The 14,890-nt window shown below is 39.7% G+C and overlaps 1 protein-coding gene and 1 long non-coding RNA gene across 2 annotated transcripts; one reads left to right on the top strand and one right to left on the bottom strand.

The window, feature by feature from the left end:
• Nucleotides 1-280: 280 nt before the first annotated feature.
• Nucleotides 281-1,497, bottom strand: LOC148422333 (uncharacterized). Its single transcript, XR_015865885.1, has 3 exons — nt 1,135-1,497; nt 926-1,050; nt 281-787 (listed from the first exon to the last, which is right to left on the bottom strand). It is a non-coding gene; the product is annotated as an uncharacterized LOC148422333 (long non-coding RNA).
• On the top strand, nt 880-14,251 carry LOC148422332 (AT-rich interactive domain-containing protein 3B-like). The gene is made up of 9 exons (XM_088416930.1): nt 880-1,330; nt 2,347-2,943; nt 9,096-9,167; nt 9,248-9,320; nt 10,305-10,488; nt 11,507-11,757; nt 11,824-12,120; nt 12,201-12,290; nt 13,153-14,251. Exons 1-9 carry the CDS (start codon nt 1,307-1,309, stop codon nt 13,290-13,292), a joined length of 1,728 nt encoding a protein of 575 aa, XP_088273056.1. The 5' UTR covers nt 880-1,306; the 3' UTR covers nt 13,293-14,251.
• The last annotated feature ends 639 nt before the right edge of the window (nt 14,252-14,890 follow it).

Below are 14,890 nucleotides of genomic sequence, written 5' to 3'. Positions count from 1 at the left end.
ATTTTGACCATTTTCATTAAAAGAATTAAATGATTGTAAATTTCAAAAATTTGCAAATGAATGTGTTCTTAATGACCAACAATATGTTTTAAATACAATCGTGGGTCTAGTTATTAAATTATATTACATGGGGAGTGGCACTTCTCCAGGGGCGGCCATGTTTGTTATAGCTACGGACAATGGTAAATGCAGCACCTCCTGCTGACCATAATGAAAAATGGTCTAACCCGTACACTCTACCCCTTAAACATTGCTTTTAATACTAACCAAATGACCTGTCAACAGCCCATGCTTTTTTTAACATTAAAAAAAATTATAAGCAAAGAATGGCTATAATTAATAAGCCTTCACATCCCCATCTGAAGGTGAGACCAAAACCGTTCCCTCCATCAATATAAAAATAGTTTTTATTTTATTTTTTTTTAATAAGTATCACATTTCACTTGTTTTGCGGGACTGGTCATGTGACACACAAGCTGAACCGTGACTGGTTACCTGAGCCTCCTCCTGCGCGATTGTGACGTCATATTCAGTCGACAGACTACTAAAAAAAATTACCCCCAAACATTTATAAAAACAGGTGGGTTTTTCTTCTTCATTCAGATACCATAAATATGTATCAGAATACAATGTTGAGACTAGTAGGGCCTCGGATATCATTCAATAATGTCTGGACTTGATTTCACCTTAAAACAGCCAAATTGGGGTCCCGTACAACTCAATGGCCCCCCGATTCAAATGGATCGACATGGCAGGGGAAAAGTAGCATCATCGGCCAATGGAAACACTGAAAATAAGATAACCAACTGTTGGAATATAAAGTGATACGCTTGAATTCGAAAAATTCTGAATGTAAATGCTGGTCAGTATAGCAAAACCCTTGCTGGGAGATGTCAACGAGACGCTTGATAGTCACACAACATACCATATTGGCGACTGTTTGAAGTCCAAAAGCACCTTTCGGTTGTTAGTGGTGTCTGCAAGGAAAACAACTTTTGCGAGCAGTGGGCGGACCTCATTCATCCATTTATTTATTTCTGCAAGTTGGGGCTGTAAAGAATAAAATAAAAAAAAAAACACAAGATGTTTGTAGTTTCCAAGTGCCGAGACCACGCAGCTTGTTCGTGACCCCACCTCCTTCATCCTCCCCTCCTCCTCCGCTTCACACGGCTTGTTCTCCTAAAACAAGAAGAGCCCAAGCAGCCCAGTCACTTTGGTTCTGAGCCACCTTTCCCGTCCGGAAGGCTCGTGCGATGCGATTCGTTCGCGCGGGACCCAAGAAGAAGGAAGAAGTCGATCGGAGGTGATGGATTACTCCAAGGGCCAAATGGTGAGTGTCGACGACCGCTCGGTTCGAGGCTCCCCACTCATGTTTGCTTACCCCGACAAAGCGTTGCTGCAGGCCACATATCTGCTCGGTTACCTCACCCTTGGTTGCTTTTCACCCGATAACCCACAGCGGGACACTTGATTTAACAATTCTCTTATTTTTCCCTTTCATTGGCTTAGTTTATTAAATCGACCATCGGCCAAGAGGTTGAAAGAAATTCATCAGTCATTTTATCACACGACACAGGAATTGTCGATAAAAAGTTCAATGTCCTCTGTTTTGTATGCATTAGTTTGTTTTTAATTTTGTCGTACACTAGTTGATTTAAAAAAATAAGTATTGTATGCCACTATTTTATGCCTCAGTGTGGAAACACTTCACTCAAAAGCGAGTAAGCACCAACGGAAAGAAAAGGAAAATCAATCAATCAATCAATCAATCAATCAATCAATCAATCAATCAATCAATCTATCTATCTATCTATCTATCTATCTATCTATCTATCTATCTATCTATCTATCTATCTATCTATCTATCTATCTATCTATCTATCTATCTATCTATCTATCTATCTATCTATCTATCTATCTATCTATCTAAACGCTGTTCTTCCCTTAACATAAAACGTGGGTGTATATGTTGACCACCTATCGTAGCTCGCATTAAAAAAAAAAAAAGTCTAGTCTCATTGTTAATGTATGTGTTTGAGTTTGGAGTATCTAGCTTGGATTCTTTTCCCCATAAATTGAATGAGCGCATTTTAGAGGAATGACGATAAGAATGCATCACTACAGTTACACTCATTTACACAGATATGTTGTTGGTTATGGTGAAAAAATATTGAATACATTTATTTAATTTGTTGCAACAACATATGCCCAGCTACTATGCTAATCTTTACATAGCAATCATGTACTTATCTTTTTCTGAGACAGGAGTTACTTTTAATATGCCCTCCAAAAAAATGTAGTAAACAATTGACCCAGATTGAAGCCATGGGTTTGTGTATGTCTCAGTCCAGTTTATCTGAGGAGGGCAGCTCCACAAAATGCCCCCAATCCAGTCCTGCCGGCCTGAAGCTGGAGGCGTTGATGGAACATCTCCAGAGACAGCAAGAGGTTAAACAGGACATGAACCTCCAGGAGAAACACCTCCTACAAGCTCAGCTCCTCTTCGCCCAACACGCTGCTGTTGCGGCTGCGAGGGCCCAGGCGGGCCCCAGGCCGGGCCTATTCAGCAAAGCAGATGGACTCACTCAGCAAGCTTTGAACAGCCATGTAAGTAGAGTTAATACCCAGGAAGAGGAGGAGGAAGATGATGGCGAGGAAGATGATGATGAGGGTGACTCTGATGAGGAGGAGATGGGGGATGACATGGAGGATAGTGGGCCGAATCATGTGGCCAAAAAGCCTCGAGTGCAGCAGGTTTCGGGCCCCCCTTTCAACCCTTACCCCGGGCTTCAACTGGCAGCCGGCACGTCGTCTCCTCCTCGTCCTCCTGTAGCCATAAAGGAGGAACAGGAAGAGAAGGATGTGCTGTCTCCCGCCGGCCCACCTGCCTTCACGTCAGCCAACGGTTACGCCGACTGGGCCTACGACGAACCTCTGAAACAAGTAAGCGTTCCCCATTTTGTTGAACATCTGTAACCGCCCCCTCTGTGAGCCCCTTGCTTTGTCGCTGAAAGAACAAAAATTTGGCGCTTTTGGCAAAATGCCCAAGTATAATAGTTCTCAATTACCACTCACAGCGGAGAGCGTCCACTTCACTTATATCATTCACTCTTAATAAAATGCCACCAACCTGGCTAATTCCTCTTGGCTGTGGTCCAAGCCACAGCTCTATAGCTCTGAAGCAATATCTGTGTTCACTGACAAGGATGTAGGCTTTTTTTTTTTTTTTTTTGGTAATCCGGTTTCCCAACATGTACATAAAAGTTTCCCAAATTTTATGGAGAAAAAGCATATTTTACTTTAGAGAAATGTCACTTCGCAAAAAAAAAATGTCACAGAAACAACAGTAGTTTTTTTATTAACATTTTTTTCGAAAATAGGCTGTAAGCTGTGCATTGCCAGTCCTTGTTAAGTTTTCTGTCAAACTAAAGCGAAAACAAAGAGAATTACATGTTGTGCATGTAAAACAATACATAGTGTAGACTATCATTCTGCAAAAACTAGAATAGCATACTTTGCAGTGTTTTACGGGATTTAACACTCAAGGTGTAGCAACACATGTAGACAAACACTATAAAAGTACTCATGGTTACTGATTAATATGTTGCATTGCGGTCCCTATTGTGGTTCCCATGTATTTTGTGTTACAAACACAAGCAATGAATTAACCTGTTAATACGCAATTACGATCAACAAAGCTTATTACACTTGTGAGGTTATGTAATTCATAAAAAGATCAAAAAATTGATGATTAATTAATCATCAGCGTATATGCTTACACAAAAATAAAGGCAAATTAACCATGAATTCATTTCAAAGACATTGTATCTACTTCGCTTTGAACAAGTGTGAAATATATAAAATATGTAAATCATAATCTTTGACTTCAACATTTAATGTTTTCCTGAAACTGGCATGTAAACATGTCAACTGCATTTCTTAAGCACTGCACTTATCTTAACACTGTACAACTACAAAAATAAATCAAATATACATATATTAAGAAATACATCCTACAACAGATAAAATGATCCCATTCTGTTCCCTCAAACTGCACCATTTGAGATTTGAAAATTGCATTCAACTGCATTCGAGTGTAAATTTGAATTTGGGTTCTTGGATTCAGCTCATATAGTATATGCTCAGTGTAGAATGATTACTATCAGTGCTGTACTGATGGTCATAGAAAGGAGTTTTGACATCTCAATGGAACCTATCTTTTAAGGCACCAATGTGGACTGAAGAAATGATGATCTCATCCCAAGTTACTCACAAATTTATTAATATGTAGCACTACATAAATCTATAATATTTTGTTGTGTGAATGGCAACTGCTGGATACATTGTAGTTTTATCCTCAACCGTCTAGTGAAAGAACAGTTAATAGTTCAGCCTCCCACTATCGACCTGTTGCTTGGATAGATGAACTCAATATAATTCTTCATTTCAAACAAAATTAATGAGTTATTGCACAGTGGCAAAGAATAGCTTCCTGATCCGTATCTCTTCCAATGTACAGTATGTTGTTTCCTGGTTAACGGAAGCCAGTTTCACAGGCCCCCTTCCCCCTTGTGCAGGCCCCCCATGTCAATACAATACTTTCTGATTAATGAAGTCAGCAGCCCGAGGGGCCACCAGGCTGATGCTTCACAGCATGTAACTGTAAAGTTTACTTACAGTACAGTTTCATTGAAGCAGAAGTGTTGATCATGGACTTTGGCACTCTCCTCCCCCGCATATTTCTCTTTCTTTTTATTTCTCCATTCAGTTCACCAGCCCCTTTGTCTTTATTGAGTGAAAAAAAAATATTTTTCCAGGGCTGGCTACACCCCTAAACAACACGTTGCTAAGATAGCTACAGCTCCGAGGATAGTCCTGCATAATTTAGTTGTCTCCTAGCAACACTAAATGGCACAGTAATTCACATGCAAGTAATCAATACATAATAGCAATGAGGACGCAAGTCCTTTCTTCAGCTCGGCACTCGGGCTGTGTAAAAAACGGCACTCTCTATTTAATGCAACAATAAAATAGTATACTATCACAAATGCGTCACAAGATTGTGAAATGTTTTTTTGCCAGTTTAATTCTCCCCTTTGCTTGAAGCACCAAAACACATTGGAAGTCATGTCAAACTGTGATTTTTCACAGGGTCTTTATATGTGAGGTGTTGGCTGTCACCTGCAAGTGAAAATCCTCAGATGTAGATTCACTTTTGGATCTCATCCCTTAGCTATCACACCCTGACAAATCACATTTAAATGCAGATCAGATTGCTGCTAGAAATGCTGTCCCTTCTTTCTTTTTTTTCTCTCTTTTTTTTGAGGCTCTGGACTCCTACGTTACATAATAATGGCTGTACACTTTCTGTTCATTTTTGTCTCCTCTGCCCTCATTGTTTAAAGAAGCGTCTTTGGCAATACAGTAAAATTCCCCAAACTGGACAGCCATTGTTCATCCCTTTGTGTGCGGTCTCACTGTAAAGGCCGTAGCGCTTTGCGAGGGGTTGAAGAGCCCCCGTTCGCTCAGCGAGGGGTCGGATAAATGATCTTGACTTGTATGGGGATTAAAGGCCGCATGATTTGATTTGGATTAAAATTTTCATCCCCCCCTGTGGTTCTATTGAAGCGCTATAATTTCACTTTTGCTCCGTTGAATGATTTTATAATGAGGCCTTTAAGAATCAATTTAAAATAAGCGTGGGAGTGCAAAACCAGGCCACAAATACTACAATTTTAAAAAGCAATTTTTTTTGCAAGTGATAGTAAAAAGTAAAGTTTTCCTGAAACAAAAGAAACCTTTAGCTGACCTACATACTGAATACTATCAGCATTCCCAGGGTTGCTTGTGTGAAAGCTCTGTGAGCAATTAACTGCCAGCTCTTTTGTTAATAGAGCCACAGTAGGTCTCACTTGCTCATCAATAAGGGGGGAAGGGTTTTATTTCCATTTGATGGTGAAAGGACTGGGATGTTTATCTACCTTGGCGTCAATAGAGTTTCTACGCGGGGGAGTAGAAGGCCCTTTATTAGAAATTCTAAGCCCCGCTATTACATGTGTCAAAAGCTACCCCACAGTGATGTTTGTGTGAGAGGATACTGCAGACAATCGTTTAGTTGAAGCTATACAGGAAGACATTTAGTAAATAATAACTCATTGAGGTTGGGGTGTGATTGAGTAAGCGCTTTGAAGTAAACTGGGTTCTTGTTTTTACTTTAAACTTTATAAATAAACTTCAAAAAAACACGATTGTCCCTAGAATGTAGCAGTCCTTGCTATTTGTTGGGCTGAACAATTGAAATCAATGAGATTTCAATGATTTTTAAATGTCAAACGTTGCAATTTTGAAAAATACTGTTGTCGAAAATGACACCCGATCCTATAAGCCAAAAATATTCGGATAACAAGAAGCTGATATTGCGTGAGAGGAGAACTTTTGAAGAACAAAAAAATCAAATTTTAACTAATAATCATATAATTCAACTGTAAAGCTCTAAAGGAAAAAATAGATATGGATTCAGGTGTGTTTTTGGTTATGCTGGTTATATTAAAAAAGCCGGGAAAACATATTTTGTCGGACAACATGTGTGCAGCCATCGTTTACTGAAGGGGGCAGAGGCATTACATAGAGGAGCTAATTTTCTGCCAGCTGTTTTTTTTTAATTTATTTATTTTTTTTATTTTTTTTTTTTATGGCGGCTTATTATCGTCTTATTTGGATTTGGAAACCAAACACTGAACACTAGACTTGGAATAAGGCAAAACAGGTTGCTATGACAGCTCGGCATTCTGACGTATCTCTGAAAAGCTAGTTCTCCATCAGTACATCAATCCTGTACGGCATGATGAACTAAATGACCATAGCAACTAATATCAAAACAATTACATTATTTTTCAAAATGGTTCAAACCCAATAAATCGTAAGTCCAAGTCTTTATTCAAAAGACTGTTGCCTGCAAGGGGGCAAGTCACTGTTGGAAACTTGTAGCCTGGCATGGGTCCATGTGAACAAGAATTGTTTGAACAACTGCTTTTCCTATGGCGTTTTTTTTTTTTTTTTTTTTTTTTCTCGGGGCCTATATCGTGTAAACGCCCCTCTTTGGTGAATCTACTGGAAAAATCTTCAAAATAATTCCCTGTAGAGTCAAAAGAGAGGCTAAGAGCTGTGTTTCTACTGTAAACACAAGGGGGTTGTAGTTGATGTTTTTTGATGTTTTGGTTCCCATGTGTTTTATAGCTGAGAGTGTGAAATTATGTTATGGGATCATTCCTTGAACCATGGTTTTGGTTGTTAAGCAAAAACAATGGAGATGTTACAATCACAATCAGAGCAATAACCAAAACATTCCATTATTTTGATAAAGCACAAGTGTGATAAATGGACAAGACGATCCTGTCCGACACAAGCACATGTGGTGTTGTCTAAAACACACTCTTGTTTTAGTACCAAACATCAAATTGAAGTGAATCGTAAGCCACGTATGACGACAAGCCGGCCGGTAGCAATTGTGGTGGCAACAATGACGTCAAACGGTGACTTTTGGATGTATTATGCACACGGCGCGAATTTTCTTTGCCGTACACTTTCATATTGCAATCATCTCACAGCTGTGCATGCGTGTCTGGGGAACAATAACATCTCAGCAGGCTTTTCCACACGGTTGCACACTTGCTCACATTTTAACCTTTAACCGTCACATGAAGTAGGAGCTGATAGAAGCAATACCATGTCACAATAAACTACCACATGACAATGGAGCCATCTCCCTCTCCCTGGCCACATCTCTGAGCAATCCCCCCCCAATAATGTATTATGTACACATACCAGCACCCTTTCTTTCTGGGGACTAAAGGGTTGAAAAAGGGGAGTACAGTCTCCAGACCTGAGTGATAACAGGTGGAATATTTACAGAGGCTCTTTTGCCAAATTTCTCCAATTGGTACCTTAAATGGTTGGGCACCCCTGATCATTTTCAACATTTTCCTGTATAAATCACCAGTTGCCAAGTTCAAATCCCTAGTTTTATATTTATTTTATTTTATTGTATTTTATTTTATTTATTTATTTATTTATTTATTTTAATAATTTAGTCATGCTCCTAGAATTTCCTTTTTTTTTCCCCACAAAACCTCGCATGCCATAACGCCAACCTTGAAGTTGGGCTCAGCAGATATCAAATGAAGTAAAGTAACAAACAGCCTCACAGAAAACAAACTAGGAAGAACAATAGCACAATATTGAAGTGTGTGTGTGTATATATATATATATATATATATATATATATATATATTTATATATATTTATATTTATATATATTTATATATATATATATATTTATATATATTTATATATATATATATATATATATATATATATATATATATATATATATATATATATATATATATAAGTAAATATACAAAAAATATCAGATTAAATACAAAAAATGAAAAGGGGGGGCTCAATCCTCACAATCAGGCACCTGGAGAACCTTGAAGAGAAAAAGCGGTTTTTCAAGTTTTATGGACAGTAGCAACTGTTTAATCCACCTGTTATGAGTGGTGGTTTGTTGGGAAAGTTTCCATTTAAGGAGTAGAAGTCATCTAACTAATAGGGTGGAAAAGCCAAGAACCATCTGCAAATGCCTCTCAACCACTGGGTGCAAAGGAGTGCGTTAGATTTGGGCTTCGGACCACTCGTTATATGGTACAATTTAGCCTCTATATCGTCAAATAATGTACTCGCAAAAAAAAAAACTTGTGTGTTGAATATGAAAAATGATCATGTTCAGTCAGGAGACCACGACCCACGACTTTCTGCTGAATCACCAAAAGTCCTCTGAAATCCCTCGTTTTCAGATAAAAGGCTCTTCAAGTTTTGGCACATTAATCTTTCAAAGGTGTGCATCGTCTTCTAATCCCTTATTTTCATACACTTCCGTTATAGTTTGAACCATTTGGTTGGTGGGAAATGAAACCCGAGAGCTTAAGGAGGTTGGTTTTTAACAGTTAATATTTTTGCAAAGGCCTGATGTCGGTCATTCAATTAATTAGTCAGGCCCTATTCCAAACATCCCTTCTGTCTTCCTTCCACAGAGAGCTCCCATCTGGGCTGATGATAACGAAGGAGGAAGAGGAAGAGCAGAACCATCCAGGGACTTTGCAAAGGTCATTGGATTCAGTGGAGGCCATTTCTTTTCATTTTGACAAGAATTTATGCTAATGAGTTTTTTTCTTCTGCGTTGTAGCTATACGAACTGGACAACGACCCCCAGCGCAAGGAATTTCTCGATGATCTGTTTGTTTTCATGCAAAAACGAGGTCAGATTTTCATTTCCTGTTCTTATTAATATAAAGCAGTTTTTTAAACTGCTGTTATATGCCTCAAAAAGCGGAGTATTTATACCAATCAAATGATATATTTTACAGGCAAATGTTAGGTTTTAGTAGTTGGTGACTCGGCTATTATTAGGTGACTTTTATTTAATATGTAACCAAACTCTTAACTACACTTCTCAGTGAAAGTTTAATGAACAATATAAGGCATAGAGAGTAGTTTAATATTAAGTAATAAGAGATGTTTGAATGCTTACTAAAATGTCAACTTCCAGCCAAGCTGGATCTATATATTTGAAGTCAATGTACACCATCTTGAAGATCTTTTCAAGCCTTGAATTATTTGTGTTAAATAAAAAATACAATGAAAGGCATGTTTTGCAGCATGAATCACATTGTATTCATTCATATCATTGATATAATACACTGTGTAAAATACAATATTTTATTGTATTGATTATACACTATATTTCATATGCAAATTCAAGCTAATTGCGTTGAACTGATTTCATAAAACAAATAATCAGCCCACTGACACACAAGACGGCCCATGCATGTGGTCATGCTTATCCCAAACTAATCTTATTTCCTCAACTTGTATTTATCCTTTTTCATGAAATGGCTTTACTATAGAGGCTCAGGCTCTGTGGAGTTAGCCGTCAACGCCGTGATTGGCAGCCACTGCTGCTCTCCTACCCCACCCCCCACGCTGTGCTCAAATCAATCCTCAAACAAAGCATTTGCTGTGGAATTACCCCCAGCCCCCATACATCGAAAATAAACTTCATTAGAGGAGTCTATCCGCAGTGGTTGCGCACGCTGAGCATTTTTTTCAATCTGATTTTAATTACTGGCCTTAAAGCTGAACAAAGCAGACCAGACATTGTCGTTTTCTTGTCCTATTTGTGCAAATATTGTTGCAATATGAAGAAACTGTTACCATTGTAATTATTGTTTTGCTTCCCCCAGGGACACCTGTGAACCGCATCCCCATTATGGCCAAGCAGGTGCTGGACCTGTACAAACTGTATAAGCTCGTAACAGAAAAGGGGGGCCTGGTGGAGGTCATCAACAAGAAGATTTGGAGGGAGATCACCAGAGGTCTTAACCTCCCCACGTCCATTACCAGTGCAGCTTTCACGCTCCGCACGCAGTACGTGTCTGAACTATGCCAGTGCATGTCTAGGTTTATTATTACCCTTACGCTCTCAAAATCAACTGGATAGTACACTTGCTCATGATAAGGCACACAATGTCCTTTCTGAGTCTTGGCAGTTAATCTAATGATAATGCAAATCATTTATTACCCCATGATTCTGAACACTTACATGTTACAACAGCAGAGCAGAGCGCTACAAGCGGAAAACAAATGCACTGTAAACTATATATATATATATATATATATATATATATATATATATATATACACACACACACACTACATTTCTTTTTGTCTATAACTAATTTGCAAACTGATGTTTCTTATATAATTAATACTAAAATGCATTTTGCCACTTGCTTTTGGCTAAAAAGGACATCACAATAGCTCAGAACTCAGGTAACGATTAATTACGGTTCACTTGTCTCTGGGTTTGGTTATCGTGACGTTCACAAGGTGAGCCGTGGTTGGTGTTTACCTGCGCACATGCAATGTTATTTTCAGCTGACGGCAATTGGAGAAATGCATTTAAGAGGTATTAATTGTACACGTAAGAATAATGAAGTTATCAAATTCAAAACAAAATGTTAACTTTTCACTGCTAAAATAATTCAATGTGTCCTTTTTAGAAATTTTTACAAGTGCCTGGATTAATAACGCACTGCAAAAAAGAACTATGTGCTGTCGGTTTTAGTGACCACACAATGTTTTAAATAACTAAAATGACGAGTGACCAGCTGCTTGAAAATTATTAAGTGAAGTGTCCTGTTAATTCTTTTACTGTTGTAGACCTACAGTAGCTTAATTCAAGTCCAAGCTTCAGCTGATCCTAGTAGCCTGAAATTTGAACCCATTACCTAACAACTATGAAACACGCCTGCTTTTCACCATACAATGTTTAAATCGACTTTTCGCAACAGTAGAAGGGGCACTATATCAAGAAATCCAAGTCAAGAAGAGATCTAATAGCTTGTGTAGAAAATCCTGTTAAGTTGAAATGTCCATTTTTTAGGTATATGAAGTACCTGTACCCCTTTGAGTGCGAAAAGAAGGGTCTGAGTTCTCCAGGGGAGCTGCAGGCGGCAATCGATAGTAACCGCAGAGAAGGTCGGCGTCCCAGCTACACCAACAGCCTGTACCGCTACTCGCCCTCTCCAAACCCAGCTCCACACAATCTCCTCGCTTCCCCGTCCATGCAAACCCCCACCTCTGGACACAACACTTCCACTCAGTTAATCAGCCCCAATGTGAAGAAAAATCCAGGTATGATCAGCCCTAATGGGTGCTGAAATTATTTTCTCTAATTGGACCTTCTCTGCAATGCTACAGATGAGGCTTCAACGCCGGTGATTCCCAGCCGGCTGCCTATGGCACTGGCACTGGGGCAGCAGCAGCAGCAGCAGCAGCAACAGCAGCAGCAGCAGTTGGCCCAAGCTGCCACTCTGGAGCATCTACGAGAGAGGCTGGAACGCGGCATAGGGGGCGCTGTCGCTGATGGCCCAGAAAAGAAAATGATGCGTCTGGCCGAGGAGCAGCAGCGCCTCATGCAGCAGGCGCTCCAGCAGAACCTCCTGGCCATGGCCTCCCACTTCAATCCGCTGAACTTCAAGCTCAACAATGGTCACGGTGAGCGGCGCTCGGCGTTATCGTCCGCGGACCTCATGGACGCGGCCATTTTTGGAAATGTTTACATTGCTTTCCCACAGAGAACAAACAGGATTTGTCTTTGAGTATCTCCACCAATGGAGCGGCCAGTATTAGTGTGTCTGTGGAAGTCAATGGCACCATGTACTCAGGTAAGTTGTTCCACTTGATCATTTATAGCAATTCATTTGAAAGTTATCTAATAATAACATACTTCTAAGCTGTCGCCCGTTATTATCAAGGTGATCCCTGCTCTAGGAGCACAAGATCATCGATAGTTGACTTGGCGCAACCGTGCCTCTGGGAGGAATGTCAAAATAAAAGCATACCAAGGCCTTTCGTGTCACGCGTCACTTGTAATGGTACGGATCATTCTGAAGCATTGACTGGCCTTCTCACAATGTTTCGTGCTCCGCCATCGGCGTTCGCCACTCAAGCGTCCACGCCTGCTTTTTATTCATTCAGCAAGCATTGCACATTACGAGACATAACAAAAAGAGTCAGCCGGGCACCACCAACAGCTGGGCCAAGGTCCCAGCTCAGCTTTATCTAAGGACTGGGGCGAGATGAACTAGGACTGCATAGATGGATAGCAATGCACGCTATTCTAGACAAGAAATAAACCCATAATGAGAACAACCTAATATATGATGCCTTTCACAAAGGCTGGCTGCTGGAATATTTCAGGACAAAACCATTTGGGCACAACTGCAGGCATAAACTATGTATAAACTTGTTACCAGTAAAGGGTGCTAAAATACATTTAACAGCACATATGCAGCAGAAAGGTTTTCATCTAAAATAAAACACATTCCTTGCATGGTTACCGTAACTTGTCACTTATCTGGAGTGGCAGCTCTTGGTTCAGCCCTCCCCCCAGCCCCCGCCCTCTGGTTCCACCAACGCTGGGTTGTCCTCGCATTCGCCACCTGCGCTGCTCAGAACCAAGAGCAGGCATATCGGACGAGACGGCTGTTGATACCAGGACTGACTCGGGTTTGTCTTTGTCATCAGGAACACTCTTTGCTCAGAAGTCCGGAGCTCCCGTGGCTTCGCAGGCTGTAACTCCAGCCGGGACGAGCGGCTTCAGTGCCTTCTCCGCCTCTCACAGCCCCTCCTCTTCATCCTCCAACTCCTCAAAGGGACCAAATTAAAGATCGGTTATTGTTTGTTTTGTTTTTTACTCTTCTTACCAATGTCTTTGAGCGGTATACATTAAATGAGCTCACTAGTCAAGCGAGAACTGTATGAAATATGCCTCGACACATTTGGATGTTTTTCATGACGCGTTTGCTGTTTGTTTGCGTTAATATTGTCAAGCTTGTGGCCTCGGAAAGCTTCTAACGTGTTAATCGTAGTTCCTGACGTAAGCTTTTTTTGGATCGTAGAGATGTTCACATGTTTAAGTGTCTTTAGAGCTCAGAGAGAATCAATACTGTTTTTGAGACATCAATAGCTAGCTTATCAATGTTGCTCATAGAACAGCGGTGTTGCCAAAGTGAATGAAGACCAAAAAAGCCTTAGCTCTGGGTCATAGTTCTGTTTCGTGACCGGTAGATAGGCCGACGGGTAGCTTGTTACTGCAAGGAGAGTTTTCATGGCAACCTTCAGGGAAGTTTGTACACTTTCAGGTACCACAGGACCTTTTGTATTTAGGAGCTTTAGAAACATTTGCTGGTTGGAGTTTTTATTCGTGTTTTATTTAATTATTATAGTTCTGCCTCAAACATATCTGCTGGGAGTTTCTTTGTGTAGAAAAATTGCCATACTTACCTCATTTGAAAAGTTGTTTTTTTTTTTTGGGGGGGGGGGGATTTCTGAACTCAGGAATGTCCACTGGACCCATAACTGTGCTGTGATGTATTTTTGTATAGGCGACGAATGTATCATTACTGACCTCACGATGGACTGAATCCGTGCTACCTCAATCCTCGAGCGAAATATGCAATTTTTAGAGCAGTGGGAGCTGATGTAGCTATCTGCTGACATGTACTGTAAGTGGACAATCAAGCAAAATTGCAAGCAAAATGTTAATGAGAACTTGACACGTCTTTGACAACATATTTGGTGGAAGTAAGGTCATGTGGAATAAAATAATCATGTGTGATCTCCAGTTTTTTGTTTTTTTTTCCCTCACCCCACCAAACAAAGAAAGCGGTGTACACACTAATCGGGCATGGTTCAGTAATAATAAGTTCCAAATACAGAAAATGCTATAAAAAAAAAAAGTTAGCACAATAAGGAGAAATTCACTGATATACAGTATAGATATTGGTGAATTTCTCCATAGAATTTTTCTCCAAGAAAACGGCACAATTCCCCCTGGTGATCGCAGCTAAAGGTTGCAGCCAGCATTTAGGACTAGCGTCAAATACTGCGGAAGGTGAATGGTTGAAACTGTCTGTTAAAAAATAAATAAATGACTGAGGTCACTGTTTGATGTTGTACAGTATGTCAATCTTTTGATCTGCTAAAATAACAAAGTATTACAATTTTTGGTTGAGTTTTTTTTTTCTGAAATGTTAAGGTGAATTTAATAAGGAAAATTTTGAGTTCAAGCTCTCTGCCCCTCCCAGTTGAAGTTTACTATCCAACTAAAGAGAATTACATGTGTATATTTAAAACAAGCTTGATGTTGCCTAAGAAAAGTCATATTTAACTGTAGTCTAACAAATAATGCACAATAGTATAGTTTGGCTTCTGAATAAATAGACAAACATCAAAGCATCACATGCAGACAAACTTATGACAT

This window comes from Hippichthys cyanospilos, chromosome 6 (genome assembly GCF_059441005.1).
Source record: "Hippichthys cyanospilos isolate Australia breed blue-spotted pipefish chromosome 6, RoL_Hcya_1.0, whole genome shotgun sequence".
In the NCBI taxonomy this organism is placed as follows: Eukaryota; Metazoa; Chordata; class Actinopteri; order Syngnathiformes; family Syngnathidae; genus Hippichthys; species Hippichthys cyanospilos.
This window is presented reverse-complemented; position numbering and strand designations above follow the sequence as displayed.